The 22,001-nt window shown below is 41.4% G+C and overlaps 1 protein-coding gene across 14 annotated transcripts in view; it reads right to left on the reverse strand.

The window, feature by feature from the left end:
• The window catches only part of TTC39B (tetratricopeptide repeat domain 39B), a 142,719-nt gene that overhangs the window by 98,600 nt on the left and 22,118 nt on the right, over nucleotides 1-22,001 (reverse strand). For 4 of the 14 annotated variants that reach the window (XM_070589711.1, XM_070589718.1, XM_070589715.1 and 1 more), the window contains exon 2: nucleotides 8,058-8,092. The exons of 2 other annotated variants lie outside the window; for them this stretch is intronic. In XM_070589711.1, coding sequence (XP_070445812.1) covers nucleotides 8,058-8,092 — 35 coding nt within the window. Of the gene's footprint in view, nucleotides 1-8,057; nucleotides 8,093-10,349; nucleotides 10,681-20,181; nucleotides 20,442-22,001 lie in introns of those variants that run through there. 8 more of the 14 variants (XM_070589710.1, XM_070589723.1, XM_070589712.1 and 5 more) reach the window with 6 other exon arrangements.

Below are 22,001 nucleotides of genomic sequence, written 5' to 3' on the forward strand. Positions count from 1 at the left end.
TCTTCCTCATCATTAGCTTGCATCTTTTCATTAGAGATTCACAGGAAAATATTCAGGGGAAAATTTAATCATCGGGCTGGCAAGAGGACCATATCCTGCCACAGAGATGTTGGAGCGCTGTTATCTGTGCTGGAAACACAACCCCAAAATATGTGGTTGAATCAGCGTAAGGAAAAAGAGCTCCCCCGAGTTAGCAGCTAATGGATCACAAAGGGAATGCTATGGCATCACAAATTTAAGAGGAAACAAGAGGAAAACATTGACAAACCCTGAAATTAGGACAAACTAAAAGTTCACATAAAAAACAACTGAAGCATTTTTTAACACATATTTGTAATCAGAGGGAAAACATACACACTTTTTTAAAAGAAAAGTACTGAACAGCAGATTATTTCTGCAATATTTTTAATTTCAAATGGGTCAGTAATGCAGGAGACATAAGTAAATGAACATCACACTCTACGTCGGGGAAACGAAGGGAACCATCTGAATGAGCCTTCTTTGTGAATGAAGGACAGCCTGCTAACTTTCAAAACGCTACTTGAAAACATTTTTAGTCACTTTCAAATTTTCTTAACATATGTGACACAAACGTCCACCTGCTTAAATGGAATATATCAGATATAATGTGACCTTTTCCAGTGTCTCAGAGCAGGTTTATCAACATGATTTTCTCAAGGCAGACTGACAGCAGGTGGGGGGAACAGTACTGAGGACCTACTATGTGCTGTACTCCTATTATCACATTTAAATTAAATTTCATTTTATCTTCCCAATAAATCTGTGACAGGATGAAGAAACTGAGACTCAGAGAAACTGGTCCCAGGCCTCCCAGCCACTAATTGGCGCCTGGGACTGGAGCTGAAGTCCAGCTGTCAAGTCCAGGGATGCGTCTCTCCAGGAAGGCACATCTCGTTGTGTGCGCCTAAGCAGAGGACAACCACGCTGCTGTGCTTTCGGGTTTGATGACCGCAGGGCATATTTCCATCCCTTTTTCGCTGCCATTTTTTGCCACTATCAACAAACTGGCTTCTAAAACCATGCCCTCACCGTACCTCCCAGAACCCTGGCAAAACTATGCCAAATAGCAAAGTTTATTAGAATCAAGTCAGAATTAACTGTAAATAGACTCTGGATGGAGACCTCCATGGCCAAGAAAGGGCAAGATTTTTATACTCTAATATGGACTTTGGCCACCTTTTCTGGCTTTGGGTTCTATTTGAAATAGGTGAGTTTTTCTAGGACGTGAAGTGTTACTATCATGTGCTCCTGTAACCAAGGTGAAGGAGCGTGTACCGGGGACATTTCAGCAACATTAAAAAGGAAACACAAAAATGTGTATGAGACAGTCTTAGGTGCCACAGGAAATAATGCACATCAGAAACCTAAAAGAACATCCCACAACTAGAAGGACCTGCAACTAAGATATACAACTGTGTACGGGGGGGTTTGGGGAGATAAAGCAGGAAAAAAAAAAAAACAGAAACCTAAAAGAGTAAGATAAATTCTAGAATAGGTACACCTTTGGATTTGTTAAACTGAGCAGGACAGGAAGTTAAAATTGGAAGATGAAAGAAAATGCTGGCAACAGCAGATAAATACAGCTGAAGAGAGGCTGAATGAGGCAATGAAGGAAAAAGAAAATGCTAGACAATTAGAAAGTGAGGTAGTGCTGAAGAACGATTGTCTTCAGGATGGAAAAACTGTAACACGGTTGATAACAGAAGAAAAGAAACCAAGACACACGGACCTCCAGAATTTCACATTTTAAAGGTTCCCCAAGGGTTTCTCATAGTCACAAATCAAAACATCTCCATCACAGGGGTCATTTGTAGATGCTGTTCTGAGAACCAGTCACTCTAACATGGGAATGTCTAAAACAGCTGAGCAAACAGTAGTTTTTGTGCAAATACACACATATAGATCAAAGGAACAAACCAGAAAGCCCAGAAACAGAATGCTATTATTTTAACGAATTTATTATTTGATAAAGGAGGCATCAGACATAAATTTTCTTTCCTTCACAGACTTATTAGCTAATGGTGTTGGAATAGTGGGCTAGCAAATCCATGAGCTAGGGATCTAAATTAACTTCAGTTAAGTTCAAGGGTGTGTGTGTATGTGTGTGTGTGTGTGTTTTAGTTCAACTGTGTCCTTACTGATTTTTTTTTTTAAAGATTGGCACCTGAGCTAACATCTGTTGCCAATCTTTTTTCCTTCTCCTTCTCCCCAAAGCCCCCCAGTACATAGCTGTATATTCAAGTTGTAGGTCCTTCTGGTTGGGCTATGTGGGACGCCGCCTCTGCAGGGCCTGATGAGCAGTGCCATGTCCACGCCCAGGATCCAAACCGACAAATCCCTGGGGTGCCAAAGCAGAGCATGCAAACTTAACCACCTGGCCACAGGGCCAGCCCCCTTACTGATTTGCTACCTGCTGAATCTGTCCATTTCTGAGAGGTGGGTTGAACTCACCAACTATGAGAGTGGATTCATCTATTTCTCCTCACAGTTCTATCAGCTTTTGCCTCACGTGGTTTGATGCTCTGTTGTCAGATGCATACACATTAAGAATTGCTGTGTCTTCTTGGAGAAATGATCCTTCTCTCCTTATGTAGTGCCCTTCTTTATCTCTGATGACTTTCCTTACTTTGAAGTCTGCTCTGTCTGAAATTAATATAGCTACTCTTGCTTTCTTTTGCTTCGTGTCAGCATGGTGTACTTTTCTCCAGCTCTTTACTTTTAACCTATAGGTGTCTTTATATTTAAAGCAGGTTCTTGTAGACAACATACAGTTGGGTCATGTTTTTTGATCCATTCTGACAATCTCTGTCTTTTAAATGGCACATTTAGACCACTGACACTCAAAGTGATTACTGATATGGTTGGATTAATATCTACCATATTCATTACTGTTTCATTACCGATTTCTATCTGTTGCCCTTGTTCTTTGCTCCAGTTTTTGTCTTCCACTCTTTTCCTGCCTTTAGCGCAAGAACAGATGGGTAATGTAAGCAGAAAAATGGAAATCATAAGAAAGAATGAGCATTTTATGATCCCATCTTCTGTTCTTTCTTAGCATATCAGTTATATTCCTTTTTTTTACTTTTTTTAATGGTTGCCCTAGAGTTTGCAATGTACATTTACAACTAATCCAAGTTCACTTGCAAATATACTATACCACTTTACAGGGTGTGAGTACCTTAAAATAACAAAATAATTCTAATTGCTTCCTCCTGTCCTTTGTCTCATTGCTGTCATTCATTTCACTTATATAGAAGCATGCATAAGCACATATACACACAAGATGCATACATGATGAAATACATTGTTGGTATTATTATTTTGAACAAACTGTTATTTGTTAGATCAATGAAGAATAAGAAAAATCATGAGGCCAGCCTGGTGGCGCAGCAGTTAAGTGCACATGTTCCGCTTCAGCTGCCCAGGGTTCACCGGTTCGGATCCTGGGTGCGGACATGGCACCACTTGGCAAGCCATGCTGTGGCAGGCATCCCACATATAAAGTGGAGGAAGATGAGCATGGATGTTAGCTCAGGGCCAGTTTTCCTCAGCAAAAAGAGGAGGATTGGCAGTCGATGTTAGCTCAGGGCTAATCTTCCTCAAAAAAAAAGAAGAAAGAAAAATCAAAGTTTTTATTTTACTTTCACTTACTTCTTCTTTGATGCTCTTCCTTTCTTTAGGTAGATCTGAGTTTCTAACCTATATTATTTGCCTTTTCCCTAAAGAACTTTTAATATTTCTCTCAAGGCAGGTCTACTGGCAACAAATCCCCTCAGTTTTTGTTTTCTAAGAAAAAATCTTCCTTTCTCCTTTACTTTTGAAGGATAATTTCACAGAGTACAGAATTCTAGGTTGGTGGGTTATTCTCTCCACTCTTTTGCTTGCACGGTGTCTGAGCAGAACTTGAGAGAATTCTTACCTTTGCTCCTCTATAGGTAAGGTGTTTTTCTCCTCTGGCTTCTTTCAGGATTTTTTCTTTATCTCTGATTTTCTACAGTTTGAAGATGATATGCCTAGGTGTCAGGGGGGTTTTGGCATTTATCATGCGTGGTATTCTCTGAGCTTCCTGAATCTGTGGTTTGGTGGCTGACATTAATTGGGGAAATTCTCAGTCATTACTAGTTCAATATTTCTTCCGTTCCTTTCTCTCTTCTTTCTGGTGTTCCCCCTGTGTAGTTGTCCCACAGGCCTTGGATGTTCTGTTCTTTTTTTTTCAGTCTTTGTTCTCTTTGCTTTTCCGTTTTTGAGGATTCTATTGATATATCCTCTGGCTCAGAGATTCCTTCCTCAGCCATGTTCAGTCTACTAATAAGCCCATGAAAGACAGTGTTTTTTATCCCTGGCATTTCTTTATGGTTCTTTCTTATGATTTCCATCTTTCTGCTTACACTGCCCATCTGTTCTTGCACACTGTCAATTTTATGCATTAGAGTCCTTGGCATATTAATCATAGTTATTTTAAAGCCCCAGTCTGATCATTCCAACATCCCTGCCATGTCTTGTTTTGATGCTTGCTCTGTCTCTCCAAATTGTGTGTTTTGCCTTTTGGTATGCCTTGTAATTTTTCTTGATAGCCAGACATGACATAGAGGATAAAAGGAACTGTGGTAAACAGCCTGTAGTAATGTGGTGCCGAGGTGTGGGGGAGGGGAAGCATTGTATGGTCCTCTGATTCGGTCTCAGTCTTTAGTGAGCCTGTGCCTCTGGACGGAGAACTTCACAACTTCTTCTCAGTTTTTTTCTCCCCGCTTAGGAGGATGGCTAGAGTGGGCTGGAGTTGGGTATTTCCCTTCCCCAGGTGAGTTAGGCTCTGATAATAACCCAGCAAGTTAGGCAGTGGTTAACTAGTTTCCCCTGACGGCGGGCCTTGTTAAGAACAGAGCACTCTGGTATATTTCAAAATGGTCCCTTTTCCTCTTCCCTGCCAGAAGCTCAAGGGAATCTTTCTCTGATATTTACCGTGGGAATCTGCTAGAGCTCCTAGAGATAAATTTCACAATCCTGGGGGAGAGGGTCCTCCCTACGACTGAGTTTCTAACTCTCCGAGTTGTTCACACTGAGCCGCCAGCAATTCACTGCTGGTTCCCACGGTGGCTTCCACTCCTCGTCTCCCTGCTCTGCTAGGTCATGACTCCCTGTATCTACGTCTCCAATATTGCGGGCAGCGTTTTGCCCTCCCCTTCCTTATGGATCCAAAATGAGTTATGGATTTTTTTTCAGTTTCAGTTTGTTCGGCTCTTTCCTTGTTGTTAGGACCGAGTGGTGACTTCCAAGCTCCTCACATGTGAAACCGGAAACCGGAAGTCAAGTTCAGGGTTGGTTGGTTTGTCGACCTATGATTTGATTGTTAAAAACGACTAGATGTTAGAAATCGCTGACAGTGCCTTTCAGACCCAAAGGTAAAGCCACTGCCAGTCTAACGCAGCCAGTGACATCTCAGAGAAACACAAGGGATGATGTGTGCCGCCCACTGGTCACCTCAATTATGTCAGTCTGACCTGTTTCCATCTGTGAGACCTGAACCCCTTTCTGGTGTGTCTGCTGCTCCAGCTTCCCACTGGGAACAGCAGCGCCTCCACTGCTGAACTCCAGTTACCAGCCCCACAGCCTGATCCTCTTCCTCCTCATGGACTGCAGTCTCCCATTACAGCCCAAGTTCACTGCTTGACAGCAAGAGTGGAATAGCAGGAGCAGGGCTGGAAAATCCTGAGATTTCTGGATGGCGGATAACACACTCACCAGGGAAGTGCCTTTTTTTTTTAATCACACGAACAGATTACCTTCTAAAGAGTACAGGATGAAAAGAGAAGGGGAAAAAAGAGTAACTTCACAGTGGAGAAACCTGACCTCAAGCCAGGGGACCAAGTTTAACATCAACAGTAGTAAGCCACGTGGATAACATGTACCTTTCATATAACGTGATGAGAATGATGCTTTATATCTCTGATCTTCCCTCCCAAAAACACGTGACCTCAGTCTAACCATGAGAAAAAAAACAGACAAATCCCAACTAAGGGACAATCCACAAAATAACTGACCAGTACTGCTCAAAACTGTCAACGTCATAAAAACAAGGAAAGTCTCAGAAACGGTCACAACCAAGAGGAGCCTTAGGAGACATGATGACTAAGGGTGATGTGGGGGCCTGAATGAGATCCTGGGACAGAAGAAGGACGTTAGGTAAAAACTAAAGAAATCTGAATAAAATAGGAACTTTAGTTAATAATAAGGATTCTGTAGATTATTCCATAACAGATTATTAATTATGACAAATGTACCATGCTAAGATGAGAAATTAACAATAGGGAAAACTGGTGTGGGGTACACAAGAAGTCTCTCTACTATCTTCACAACAATTCTGCAAATCTGAAACTGTTCCAAAATAAAAAGGTTATTTTTTTTTAATCCTAATCACAATTAAGTTTTTTTTAAAAAAAAATAAACATTCAACAACATGAACATTAAAACTTTCGGACAATATAAAATTTGTAACTCTAACATAAAGAAAAATAGCAATTAGGGGGAAATATCTGTAGCAAATATGACAAAAGATTAAATTGTGTTTCTATTTTAACTCTCATAAGCATGTAAGAGAAACATTAAGAAAAAAGCTAAACAAGCAAAAGAAGACTAGAACTCATACAAAAGGAAATGCAATGTACTAAACAATGATAATAAAGAAAATTTTTAAAAACTAAAACAATTAGGTATTATTTAAGTAGCAAAACTGTTTCAAGTAATACCCAGTGAAGGTGATGCTACATCATAAACCACTTCACTGATACGGTATCGGCAGCCAAATGAACTGATAAAATTCTTTTGGGTGACACGGACTAAACTGTGTCCCCCCCAAATTCACATGTTAAAGCTGTAACCCCCAGTGTGATGGTATCTGGAGATTAGGCCTTTGGGAGATAATTAGGTTTAGATGAAATCCTGAGAGTGGGACCCTCATGATGGGATCAGTGCCTTTATAAGACACCGGAGAGCTTGCTCTCTCCCTGTCTGCCTGCCATGTGAAGACACAAGGAGAAAGCAGCCGTCTGCAAGCCAGGAAGAGAGCTCTCACCAGAACCTGACCCTGCTGGCACCCTGAGTTCAGACTTCCAGCCTCCAGAGCTGTAGGAAAATAAATTTCAGTTGTTTAAGCCCCCCAGTGTACGGTATTTTGCTATGGTGGCCAGAGCTGACTAATACAGAAAGGCGACTTTGAGATGTATCATATAAAGAGCGATAAAAATATTCATCCCTTTTAGGGCTGGCCCTGTGACCTAGTAGTTAAGTTTGGCGCACTCAGCTTTGGTGGCCCAGTTTCAGTTCCCAGGCAATGACCTACACCACTCTTCAGCGGCCATGCTGCGGTGGCAACCCACATACAAAAAAGAGCAAGATTGACACAGTTGTTAGGTAGGGAGAATCTTCCTCAGCAAAAAAATAATAATTCATCCCTTTTAATCAAGTAATCCTTTTCTGTGAAGTTAACATTTGGAGATAAAAAATAGGACGAAACTATACACATGAAAATATTCATTACTTATTTTTAAGTTTTTAAATCAGTAACAACCTAAGTATCTAACAATGAAGAAATGATAAACAAGTTGTGGTGTTCCACTTGATCTAACATGATGTCATTTAGAATCATTATGAAAACTATGTAGGCTTATAAAAAATGCTTACAACAAAGTTAAGCACAAACCAAAAGCAAAAATCTACAATATGAGGCTAACTATGTAAATACATAAGGACAAGCTGTAAAAGGGTTAGCAATAAACACATAAATTTAACTTGATGGAAAAAAAATTTTTTTAGTTTAATGACTGTTACAAGAAATAACACTTAAAAATATATTTGATAGTAACTTTACATAGATCCTTTCTTAAGCATAATCACATCCGAACTCTTAACTTACAGAGAAGTGACTTTCTCTGACAGAAGTCACTACTCTGAAAAAAATGAAATGAAATATTTACATTTTATATAAGAGAATTATCAATTTTTCTTTACTACAAACTTTTTTTTATTATGTTACTACTTACATAGAGATGGTTTCCAAGGCATCTTCAAAGATGTCCTGGAGGGGAACAAAAAATACAATGAGTTTCTCAAGAACCAAGAACTCTAAAGGTAAAAGAGAAAATGAGTGTGTGTGTGTGTGCCGGGGCAGAGGGGCCAGGATTTTGGTAGGATGCACTAGGATCATTCCTCTTAACACTCACTAATGGAATGCCTTTCAAAGAAACCAACCTTAATGAATTTAAGTGAGGTTTCATTTAATTTTTTAATAATTAAGACTAGTAAAGTATTCAGCTAGCGATCAGACCGGGCTAATCTGAAGAGAGCGTGACTTCTTTAATGGAGTTATCCTTCATTCCCCAGTCTCATTCATCCCAGATATAGGATAAAACAAGCAAATAACGGGACTTGCCCAATTTAGTCTTCTCTTTCTCCACAGCTAGCCAAGTTAGTATCCTCTGGGTCCTTACTTCACATCCACTTCACTACGCTCCTACTAGTCTTCCTGCCACCATCCTTTTAATCTGTACCACACAGAACAGCCTTTTCATTCACGCCACTGGCCTGTTGAAAAGCTACAACAGGAGAAACACCCCCCAACACACACACACTCATATGCACTCATAAATCCACACTCGCACCCCACACTTATACACAGACACACACTCACAATGTCACATATAAACTTACAGTCTTACACACACTCACTTACAAACTCACACATACACAAAGCTCCCTCATAGCTATAAAAGTCAAATATAAGCTCCTCATCCAGGTATTTGGGACCCCCCCATAACCTAGTTGAACCTTCAAAGCATCCTCTCTCTCCATCCCTACCACCATCACCACCGCCCAAGAACAAGGACCTCACTCACCGGTCTCCCTGCTCCCATGCTTGACACCCTCCATTCAGTTCTTCCCACAACAGCTATGGCTATTCTTTTCTTTTCTTTCTCTTCTTTTAATAAGCTCACACCACTCCACTGCTCTAGACCTCTCCAAGAGCTTTCTATTGCACTCAGAATAAACCCAAACTCCTTCCCATGATCCACAGAGCCCTAAATGGCCCCGCCATTCTCTGACCACCTCTCCGCCCAGAGACCCCCATGCTCACTTCACTTCAGCCCCAGGTCTGCCTTTCTGTTCCCTGAACAAGCCAAACTCACCCCACACCTCTCTGCATTGTTCTCTCTTTCCTAGAATATCTTTGCTCAAGTCTTCCATGGCTGACACATTCTCAGCCTCTCCTTTTCAGCTCAGAAAGCCACCTCCTCAGAGACTGTCTCTCATGAATAACCCTAGTTAACTACTAAGAATAGCAGCTTACATGTAGCTTCTCATCATCTGATTTATTTCATTCACAATATTTATCATAACCTCTAATCATCTTGTTTGTTTACTTGGCTACAATCTGTCTCCATCAGGGCAGGTTCTTATTTACCATGTTTACAGAAAAATCACCAGGGCTTGGCACACAGTTGTTGCTCAATAAATACACGTTGCCTAACGAATGAATGAATGAATGGAGCTTGGACTTCAAAGCTCTGACCATATCGCCTCATTTAGAGCTATGACACAGAAATGAGGAAAGAGGGTTACAGAACTTTTCCCTTGCATGACCATTAATATTGCACAATGTTTATACTGCACTCTGCATTACGAAAGGAAAGGAAAAAAAAACATGTAAATACTAAAAAGAAGAAACAAATCTATAAGTAGTGACAGAACTGAGTTTAGAATTTGGGATCCCCAACTTGTTGAACTACAGTAATCCCACACTCTGTAAGGGAGGTAGAGTGGAGGGCAATTCCATCTTATCCTCACTCTCCAGAGATTAGCGACTGGAGCAAAATCAGAAGCTCAGAAACCAGCTGATGGAAGAGAAATGAGCTAGTCCGGAAGCACAAGAACCTAAGCCAAAAGTAGAAAGATGCTTCTCTGGCCCCTGTGAACATTCTTAACTAGAAAAAGACTCCCTTCTCTAAAGCAAAAGTCTGAAGAGGCCCTTGGTACCACAGATTTTGTCATTTGGAATCACAGCTCAGTGTCCCACATGCCAGGTTATCACGCGAGGGGTTGGTTTGGAAAAGGGGAGAGAATCTGCTCTCCAGGAACCCAAATTTGGCTGTGATAACCAGTTGCCTGTGCCAGACACCAGCTCTCAGTCCCTCTGGCATCACTGTGACCCCACCTGGGCTGACCTTTCCCAAGTAAGGGGGAATGTAGAGAGCACACTCCTGGAGGCTTCTGTGCACATGGCCCCCTCCTCACAAACCTCAAAGAGCAGGGCACAGAGCAGACACTGAAATACTCACCGGGCCGGATTCCCACTTAAAAGGAGACAAGGCTTTTACAAGCAAGAAACACTCCTATCCCGGAGGGGAGATCCAAGATGGCGCCGTGAGTAGTCCTCTTTGTCTCTCGCCCTTCGAGTCTACAATTATTTGGACACTTATCGCTTGACAAAGGATATCCAGACAGCATCTCAGGACGTCTGAGACACCCACGCGACTATACATCGGAAGGCGAACAGACTTTCCTCCGGGAGGATGTGGAAATAGGTGAAAACTCTCCGACCCCGACGGGCAGCCTAGTACCCGCAAGCGGCTTTCTTCCAATGGACGCCCCCAGAGGATCCACACACATCTAGGGCAAGAGCGAGAACACAACAGAGGAGCGACGGTGGAAACAGGTGACCAGAACCCTACCTAAACCCCCCGCAATTACTCCTAAACGCAGAGGGAAACTTTGGAGTTGCACACCTGAGCCCGCGGGGAGAGTCTCTCCTCGCCATTGGCGGGGAGACCCAGCCTGGTGCTCGGGGCGCCCGGAGGGTCCCAGAGAGAGTCACGGAGGGTACGGAGGTCTCCCAGCTGCCGTTGCCCGCCCCGTGGGACTAGGGATTGCTGGAGATCTCGGAGAGGACCGGGGCTGGGGGAACTTTCAAAGGCCGGTCCTGCGACCCGGAGGGGAAGCGCCGGAGTTCCGCCAGGCAGCAGACAAAACTCTCTGTCTGCCATTAGCAGAGGGGCCACGCCCAGCATTCAGGGCTCCCGGCAGAGGCCCGGAGAGAAGCCCAGAGGGCGGGGCGACCCCCAGCTGCCGTTGCCCGCCCCGTGAGACTAGGGATTGCCGGAGATCTCGGAGAGGACTGCAGCTGGAGAGAGTTCCAGAGACCCAGCTTAGTAGCCTAGGGGGAAACCCTACAGGCTCACAGCAGCCTTAGGGAAAGCCTCTGCACAGCACCAGTAGAAGGCACCCAGCCGCCAGCCACAAGGCTGGAAGACCCCAGGGCAAAAGCAGCATAGCTAGGTGTACTAACCACAGACTGTAGAAGATGCCAATAGCTCTCCTGCGACCCACAGAGGACAAGTGAGATTCGGTGGGTGCCGACAGCAACGGAGTGACAAATATAAGTGATCCCACCCCTGGCCGCTGGAAAAGCCCATAACACCGTTGCAGACCCCAAGGAGAGAGCGCATCTAGGTGGGCTGCAACAGTAGGCACCTGCAGCCTGAAGCCCCCTGTGACGGCCCCCATGGCAGAGGAGGGAATCCAAAGGGCCACTGTGGCTATGAAGAGGGGCCCAGGCCCAGTTAGCAACTACGGACAGGGTTCCTGGTTGGTGAAGTATAAACAGCTGCTCCCCCCACCGCAGCAGCTGAAACAAGTGAAAGGAGCAACTAAACTCTATCTCCATGCGGAGGCACAAATCAACAACATCAAGCAATATGAAAAAATACATTAAATCTCCAGAACAGAAAGAAAGTAACAAATACACAGAAAACAATCCCAAAGAAAATGAGATATATAACCTAAATGATGATGACTTCAAAACAGCCATCATTAAGATTCTCAATGAGTTAAGAGAGAATTCTGACCGACAACTCAACGAGTTCAGGAGCTATGTCACAAAAGAGTTTGATACAATAAAGAAGAACCAAACAGAAATACTGGAAATGAAGAACACAATAGAGGAGATTAAGAAAAATCTAGATGCTATGAACAGTAGGGCCGATAATATGGAGGAAAGAATTAGCAATTTGGAAGATGGCAATATAGAATTGTTGCAGGCAGAGGAGGAGAGAGAAGCAAGACTTAAAAGAAATGAAGAAACTCTCTGAGAATTATCAGACACAATTAGGAGATGCAACGTAAGGATTATAGGTATACCAGAGGGAGAAGAGAAGGAGAAAGGGGCAGAAAACCTATTCAAAGAAATAATGGCTGAGAACTTCCCAAATCTGGTGAGGGAGATGGATCTTCAGGTGACAGAAGCCAATAGATCTCCAAACTTTATCAATGCAAGAAGACCAACTCCACGGCATATAGTAGTGAAGCTAGCAAAAGTCAACGACAAGGAGAAAATATTAAGGACAGCCAGGCTAAAGAAACTAACCTACAAAGGAACCCCCATCAGGCTATCAGCAGATTTCTCAGCAGAAACTTTACAGGCTAGAAGAGAGTGGAATGATATATTCAAAAATCTGAAGGACAAAAATCTACAGCCGAGAATTCTCTACCCAGCGAAAATATCCTTCAAATACGATGGAGAAATAAAAACTTTCCCAGATAAACAAAAATTAAGGGAGTTCATTGCCACAAAACCTCCTCTGCAGGAAATCCTCAGGAAAACCCTCATTCCTGAAAAATCCAAAAAAGGAAAGGGGCTACAAAACCAAGAGCAGAGGAGATAAGTAGAAGGACAACAACAGAGAGTAGCAGCTCTACATCAGAACAGATTAAACCATGGGACGAGAAACAAAGGAAACTGGAGAAAACCGGAAAACAAGACACAAAATGGTAGTGGTAGGCCCCCACATCTCAATAATCACTCTAAATGTAAATGGATTGAACTCCCCAATCAAAAGACACAGAGTGGCAGGATGGATCAAAGAACAAGATCCAACAATATGCTGCCTCCAGGAAACACACCTCAGCCCCAAAGACAAACACAGACTCAGAGTGAAGGGATGGAGAACAATACTCCAAGCTAATAATGAACAAAAGAAAGCAGGTGTCGCTATACTAATATCAGACAAGGTAGATTTCAAAGCAAAACAGATAAAGAAAGATAAAGAGGGACAGTATATAATGATAAAAGGGACTCTCCACCAAGAAGACATAACACTTATAAATATATACGCACCCAACACAGGAGCACCAAAATTTGTAAAGCAACTCTTAATAGAACTAAAAGAAGACATCAACAACAATACAATAATAGTAGGGGACCTCAACACACCATTAACACCAATGGACAGAACATCCAGACAGAAAATCAACAAGGAAATAATAGAATTAAATGAAAAATTAGACCAGATGGACTTAATAGATATATATAGAACACTTCATCCAAAAACAGCAGGTTACACATTCTTCTCAAGTGCACATGGAACATTCTCTAGGATTGACCATATTTTGGGAACCAAAGCAAACATCAATAAATACAAGAGAGTTGAAATAATATCAAGCATCTTTTCTGATCATAACGCTATTAAACTAGAAATCAACTACAAGAAAAAAGCAGAGAAAGGTGCAAAAATGTGGAGACTAAACAACACGCTTCTCAACAAACAATGGATCATTGAAGAAATTAAAGAAGAAATCAAATATTATCTGGAGACAAATGAAAATGAGAACACGACATACCAAATCATTTGGGATGCAGCAAAAGCAGTCCTAAGAGGGAAATTCATCGCAATACAGGCTCACCTCACTAAACAAGAAAAAGCTCACGTAAGCAACCTCAAACGACACCTAACAGAACTAGAAAAAGAAGAACAAACAAAGCCCAGAGTCAGTAGAAGGAGGGAAATAATAAAAATAAGAGCAGAAATAAACGATATTGAAACAAAAAAGACAATAGAAAGGATCAATGAAACAAAGAGTTGGTTCTTCGAAAGAATTAACAAAATTGACAAACCCCTAGCCAGACTCACCAAGAAAAGAAGAGAGAAATCGCAAATTAACAAAATCAGGAATGACAGAGGAGAAATCACAACAGATACCAATGAAATACAAGAGATCATAAGAGAATACTATGAAAAACTATATGCCAACAAATTGAACAACCTGGAAGAAATGGACAAATTCCTAGACTCCTACAATCTCCCCAAACTGAATCAGGAAGAAATGGAGAATCTGAATAGACCAATCACAAGTAAGGAAATAGAAACGGTAATCAAAAACCTCCCCAAAAACAAGAGTCCAGGACCAGACGGCTTCTCTGGAGAATTCTACCAAAGATTCAAAGAAGACTTAATACCTATTCTCCTCAAACTGTTCCAGAAAATTGAGAAAGATGGAGAACTCCCTAACACATTCTATGAAGCCAACATCACTCTGATCCCCAAACCTGACAAGGACAACACAAAGAAGGAGAACTACAGGCCGATATCACTGATGAACATAGATGCAAAAATCCTCAACAAAATTTTGGCAAACCGATTACAGCAATACATCAAAAAGATTATACACCATGATCAAGTGGGATTTATACCAGGGACGCAGGGATGGTTCAACATCCGCAAGTCAATCAACGTGATACACTACATCAACAAAATGAAAAACAAAAACCACATGATCATCTCAATAGATGCAGAGAAAGCATTCGACAAGATCCAACACCCATTTATGATAAAAACCCTCAGTAAAATGGGTATAGAAGGAAAGTACCTCAACATAATAAAGGCCATATATGATAGACCCACAGCCAACATAATACTCAATGGACAAAAGCTGAAAGCCATCCCTCTGAGGACAGGAACAAGACAAGGGTGCCCACTTTCACCACTCCTATTCAACATAGTACTGGAGGTGCTGGCCAGAGCAATTCGGCAGGAAAAAGAAATAAAAGGAATCCAAATAGGGAACGAAGAAGTAAAACTCTCGTTGTTTGGAGACGACATGATCTTATACATAGAAAACCCCAAAGAATCCACAGAAAAACTATTAGAAATAATCAACAACTACAGCAAAGTAGCAGGGTATAAAATTAACGTGCATAAATCAGTAGCATTTCTATACACTAACAATAAACTAACAGAAAAAGAACTCAAGAACTCTATCCCATTCACAATCGCAACGAAAAGAATAAAATACCTTGGGATAAACTTAACCAAGGAAGTGAAGGATCTATACAATGAAAACTACAAGACTTTCCTGAAAGAAATAGGCGATGACATAAAGAGATGGAAAAACATTCCTTGCACATGGATTGGAAGAATAAACATAGTTAAAATGTCCATACTACCTAAAGCAATATACAGATTCAATGCTATCCCAATCAGAATCCCAAGAACATTCTTCACAGAAATTGAACAAACAATCCCAAAATTCATATGGGGGAACAAAAGACCGCGAATTGCTAAAGCAATCCTGAGCAAGAAAAACAAAGCCAGCGGAATCACAATCCCCGATTTCAAAACATACTACAAAGCTACAGTGATCAAAACAGCATGGTACTGGTACAAAAACAGGTCCACAGATCAATGGAACAGAATTGAAAGCCCAGAGATAAAACCACACATCTATGGACAGCTAATCTTCGATAAAGGAGCAGAGGGCCTACAATGGAGAAAAGAAAGTCTCTTCAACAAATGGTGCTGGGAAAACTGGACAGCCACATGCAAAAGATTGAAAATTGACCAGTCTTTTTCACCACACACCAAAATAAACTCAAAATGGATCAAAGACCTAAAGATTAGGCCTGAGACAATAAGTCTTTTGGAAGAGAATATAGGCAGTACACTCTTTGACCTCAGTTTCAAAAGAATCTTTTCGGACACTGTAACTCCTCAGTTGAGGGAAACAATAGAAAGAATAAACAAATGGGACTTCATCAGACTAAAGAGCTTCTTCAAGGCAAGGGAAAACAGGATTGAAACAAAAAAACAGCTCACTAATTGGGAAAAAATATTTACAAGCCACTTATCCGACAAAGGGTTAATCTCCATAATATACAAAGAACTCACACTGCTTAACAACAAAAAAACAAACAACCCGATCAAAAAATGGGCAGAGGACATGAACAGACATTTCTCAAAAGAAGATATGAATATGGCCAATAGACACATGAAAAGATGTTCATCATCGCTAATCATCAGGGAAATGCAAATCAAAACTACACTAAGATATCACCTTACCCCCGTTAGATTGGCAAAAACATCCAAAACCAAGAACGACAAATGTTGGAGAGGTTGTGGAGAAAGAGGAACCCTCATACACTGTTGGTGGGAATGCAAACTGGTACAGCCACTATGGAAAACAGTATGGAGATTTCTCAAAACGTTAAAAATAGAAATACCCTATGACCCAGCCATCCCATTACTGGGTATCTATCCTAAGAACCTGATATCAGATATCTCAAGAGTCCGTTGCACCCCTATGTTCATCGCAGCATTATTTACAATAGCCAAGACGTGGAACCAGCCTACATGCCCAGAAACCGATGAGTGGATAAAGAAGATGTGGTATATATACACAATGGAATACTACTCAGCCATAAAAAAAGACGAAATTGGCCCATTCACAACAACGTGGATGGACCTCGAGGGCATTATGTTAAGCGAAATAAGTCAGTCAGAGAAAGACGAACTCTATATGACTCCACTCATAGGTGGAATTTAGTATATTGAGAAGGAGATCTGATCGGTGGTTACCAGGGAAAAGGGGGGGTGGGGGGAGGGTACGGAGGGGGAAGTGGTGTACCCACAACATGACTAACAAAAATGTACAACTGAAATCTCACAAGGTTGTAATCTATCATAACATTAATAAAAAAAAAAAAAAGAATTTGAAAAAAAAAAAAAGAAAGAAACACTCCTATCCCCACCTTCAGAAAAAGAGAAACTAAAGAATACCAAGTAAGAAATCATCTTCGCTTAAGAACATCTCTCCATTTTGTCATATGCAGAGCGTTCTCTAAAAAAAAGCATACTGTATAACATGGTGACCATAGTTAACAATACTGCATTGTATATTTGAAAGTTGCTGAGAGTGGATCTTAAAAGTTCTCACCACAAAAAAAAAAAAAAATTGAGGCCAGACCCGTGTCCGAGTGGTTAAAGTTCTGCACTCCAGTTCAGCAGCCCAGGTTCGCAGGGTTGGATCCTGGGTGCAGACCTACTCTACTCATCAGCCATGCTGTGGAGGCATCCCACACACAAAATAGAGGAAGACTGGCACAGCTGTTAGCTCAGGGCGAATCTTCCTCAAGCAAAGAAAAAAGAAGAGGAATGGGAGGGGGGAGCGAGGAGGGCAAAGGGGTGATTAGGGTCACATGTGAGGGGATGCACTATAATTAGTGTTCGGGTGGTGAACATGATGTAATGTATCCAGAATTTGAAATATGATGTACATCCAAAAAAAATAAAAATTTAAAAATAAATAAATAAATAAAACTACAGTAAAATCAGCCAAAAAATAAAATAAAATAAAATAAAATTTAAACAAAAAAAAAAAGAAGAGGAATGGCAACTGTTAGCTTGGGATGAATCTTCCTCACCAAAAAAAAAAAAAGTAACTATGTGAGGTGATGGATGTGTTAACTAACCTTATTATGGTAATCATTTCACAATATATACATATATCAAATCATTACACTGTACAACTTAAATTTACACAATGCTAAATATTCATTATATCTCAATAAAGTAGAGGGGAAATTTTTTTAATTAAAAACATGTTAAAATCTATTTTTTTCCATTTAGATAAATAATAAAATTGAATAGAATACCTCCATTAGTAATGGAGAAGATCCACCAGAATTCTAGGATATTACTCTAATAAACTAGAGGAGAAAGACCAAAAAAGAGAGAAAATAAAGAAAACGTGTCTATGAAGGCCAGACAAAAGGTCAAACATTTTTTCATTTTAAAAAAAGGGAAGGTAAAAAGATGAGCTAAGATTTATCGCATGCCTATCATGTGCCAGGCATTTCACAAAAGCTATCTCGTTTGCTCTTCCCAATCTGAAGCAAGCAAATCGAGTCGCAGGTAATTACCTGCTCAATATTAAACAGCTGGTAAGTGAAGCAACTGGGATTCAATCTCAAATTTCTTTAACTCCAAAGTATTTTCTAATGTTAATAAAACTATCCAAAACTTGGAACTAAGGCAGTTGGGCAGGACCAGAGAGAGGCTGGGAGTGGAGGGGGTACCATATGCTCTCAAGGTCATACTGTAGCATCACTGAACAAGCCCTTCTAGGGATTATTTCTCTAGAAGGCACTTATGTTTGACTTTGCTATTTACTATCTGATTAGAACCCAGACACTGTGAGGTTACATTTTAACTTTACAGGTAGACTTTTAGATGGTAGAAAAACCTCAAAGATTATAGTTTTATTGCCCTAAAGGACATTAGCCAGTTTTACGTATAGCCTAGCAATCTTAATATAACATTATTTTTTTTTCAGCCTATAAATATTCAGTTCCTCAGATACCCTTTGAATCAGTTTACCATCTCACTAGTTTCTTCATTGATAGGTTAAATAAAACTTTGATGCGTTCATTTTATATCTTTATAACAGTCACATTTCTAATTTTCGGAAATTACACTTTGACATTAATAGTGACAACACACTCTCTCCCTGGGTACCAGCTCCTTGGGAAAACTAACGTGGGTTCCACCCGGGGGATAAAATGCCAGAAGTCAAAGAGGCTGTCTGCTAACATACCATATATCCAGGGACCAACTGCTTCCTTTTCCTTCTGTCTCTCTAGGTCCCGACCCCCTGTCAAATTCCACCCCTTCCTGCTAGTGCCTCAGAGAGCCCCTTTCCTGTGTGGGGTCTCATCAGGACCCCTAGGTTTGGCACTTGATCTGCAGCAGATTACTAGTCAACAGCCTCCCACTGAGCACTAAGTATACTCCATATATTCTTCGTGTGGTAAAACGAGATTTCTCTACCTGTGGTCTCTATGCTTCTCCATACTCACCACCAACTTCCCAGTGCTTCTCCAGCGCTGGTTTTCATTTCCCCAGGGATTACCAGAAGCTGGTTTCCCTTAAACCTCCCAGTACTGGGTAGGCTTACCATGTGGACTCCAGTTAAAACACATACAGTCAGAGAGGCATCCAGAATCCTTCTAGTTTAAGGAAAGTAAGACAGGAAAGCTCACGCCGCTAACAAATACGACACGCTCACAGGAAAGCCTCAGTGTTTAGTTCCTTCTTGAAGGCTCTGGACTTGCCTCCCTGTTCCCACTCTGGGCCAACCAAAAGGGGCTACTACCCCTGGGCCTAGTGTAACAAATGTTTAACTGAGCCACACCTGGCTCCTAATTATACTCTGCATCAAAATGGTACCTGCCTTTTTCAAGAGCTTATGTTGACTCCCTGGCTGGACTCAAGGGCCATCATACTCCTTTTGAATCCACTTTATAACCCAGCACAGTGCTTCGCATTTCACAGGCTCTTAGCAAATAATTGTTGGCTGTCTGGCTGGCTGAGTACCCTGTCTTGAGATGGAAGGTCCTTATCTAGAGCGGTTTCATTTTGCAGTTTAGCAAACAGGTTAGCCCTGTTAGGTGAATTCCCTGGAGGACCTTCTGGATGCAAGGCTAGCACCCCAGGGCCTGCTCGCGGCTGGGTGGGGGCGCCAGAACCCCCCTGCCCCCCAGATGGATGGAGGACCCTGGTCATGGAAAAGGACGGGAAGTAAGGAAAGGGGATGGGGGTGCTGCATCAACAACGAAGAGTTTTCTAAACAATTTTCCTCTTAATTCATTAACTTTGTCATCTTCTGAGAAGCAAAAATGCACACAAGTACATTTAAGTGACAGCAGGTCCTTAATCAATATTTATTTAAGAATCTTAAATAATGACGATACTAATGATGGAAAGGTATATATTCTTTTTATCCCTAGTGGGGAGAGGCAAAGAATAAAGATAACAAATATGCTATTAACAGCAGTAATTTAATACTCTGTATTAATTTCCAAAGAGACCAAATAGATTAACAGACTTTTCAGGCTTCTCCACTGGAATTTTTATTTACTTTGAGGTGTGAAAAGGAATATGTGGGAAATGTTACTCCAAGAAGGAAGAGGAAGTAGGACGGAACATGGTTAAAATTCAAACTAGGTAGTGAAACCCAAAAAGTCGAACCTCTCCTCCAGGACCTCTTCCTCTCTCCTCTTACCTCTTCTTCTTCCTCCTCCTCCTCTTCCTCCTCCTCCTCCGCCTCTTCCTCCATTTTCCCCTCTCTCATATAGATGACTTCACGGGTCTGTGAGCTGACGCCACCATGTTCTCATTTAACTGTTCTTCTTGAGGAAGGGATAACAAGGTTTGATGGGGCTCTGGAGACACCTTCCTCATCAATGAGAACTACCCCCCAACCCCACAGCAGCAGACCCTCCTACCTGGAGCTCTCACCCAACATTCCATTCTATTGACCACGGAAGCTGCATGTTTGGTACCATGGACTCAAAGAATCCCAGAGCTGCTGAGAACTCTGACAAGTCACAGATTCTAAGCCTGGCTCTGGGGCACATCTGGACCATTCCCAGGAAGATGAGACATGAAGAGGATGCCCCAACCTCCCCTGGGACGAGGGCAGGGAGTAAGAGCCATGGGCACTGGGTCCTAAGGATTGCACACACTCCCCTGCATGACATTCACCCCTGGTGAATCTAGATGATCAAAATGGGAAACCAGACTGACACTGGTTGTCACACTTTATCATTATCATAGAGACACACCAGGAGGATTCCTCAAATATTGGATGCAAATCTTTTCACACATAAAAGGAGAAGGCACACTGCTAGTTAAAGAATCATATTAGGAATATGTAAACTTAAATAACATCATTCCCCACTATAATTTCAATGAAGGGTTGAAAGTTCTCGAAATCAGGATTAACTAATTTAAAATATACATCTATTACGGGTGTGTGAAGTGACTTTTAGAAGGAAGATTGGGCAAAGAATTTTTTTTTAAAAAAATATATGTGCCCTGAGCTCATCTGTCAGGAATAATTTTTCATTCTGCTCACATTTGCCATCCATTTCTCTGTAATCTATTTGTCAAGCTCAAAAAAGAAGGGCCATGGCCTTCTGGAGCACTGAAACTCCTCAACGGGATCCCGAGGGCGACCACCAACTGCAGCTTAAATGCGATGCTACATTTTTTTAAATTTCCTATTGTATGAGGGAGCATCAATACCCTGAAACCCTTTGAAGCCAAAAGTAAAACTCAGCTTCAGCAACCCTATTACCGGGTATGAAGGGGCAAACATCACTCACACCTCCCGTTAAAGGACTAACACCAAGGCGAGTTCTCTGCGAAAGCTTAACTGACCCTCAGAGCTCCACTCAAAGGGAAGGGAAGCCACTGGGGCCCAGCCACCAGAGGCCAGTCACGCTCCCATCCCCACCCCACCCTTGCAGTGAACAAAACGTGACCTTCCCAAGGTTTAAAAAGATCAGACTACGAATGCAATTCTCAAACAGAGCAGAGAGAAAAGAAAAAAGAACGTGACACAGAGTTCATCTTCTGAATCTGCCTGGAAGTTTTGTAAAATCCAGGTTTTTTTGGATACACTTACTCAAAAACTGGAGGTTTGCAAACATTATCTTAAATTAGAGTTTTTACATTTTTAATAATACAAACGGTAAAAATCAGCTGCCAGAAGAAAAGATTTGTGCCTTAGAAATTTTTACTTTAAACATTCACCACTTGAGATTGAAAATAATTTCACACATTCTCCAAGCGAAGCATGAATATAGTTCTATAGCTGCTCTCACGACACAGGAGTAGCTTTAAGATAACCCTGTATAAGTTCTTTCTTCTTTTTAAAGACGTACTTACCAAAAATCACTAACCTGACAGTGAAAACTGGGGACACAGAGAAACAGTCACTTTACTAGGAAGAACTACTTGGAACACATAAATAAACTGAGCACATTTTTACTAAGCAACTATTACATGTCAGTGAGTTAGGTTTTATTCAAGGATTCA

The sequence above is a fragment of the Equus przewalskii genome, chromosome 22, assembly GCF_037783145.1.
Source record: "Equus przewalskii isolate Varuska chromosome 22, EquPr2, whole genome shotgun sequence".
NCBI classification, from domain to species: Eukaryota; Metazoa; Chordata; class Mammalia; order Perissodactyla; family Equidae; genus Equus; species Equus przewalskii.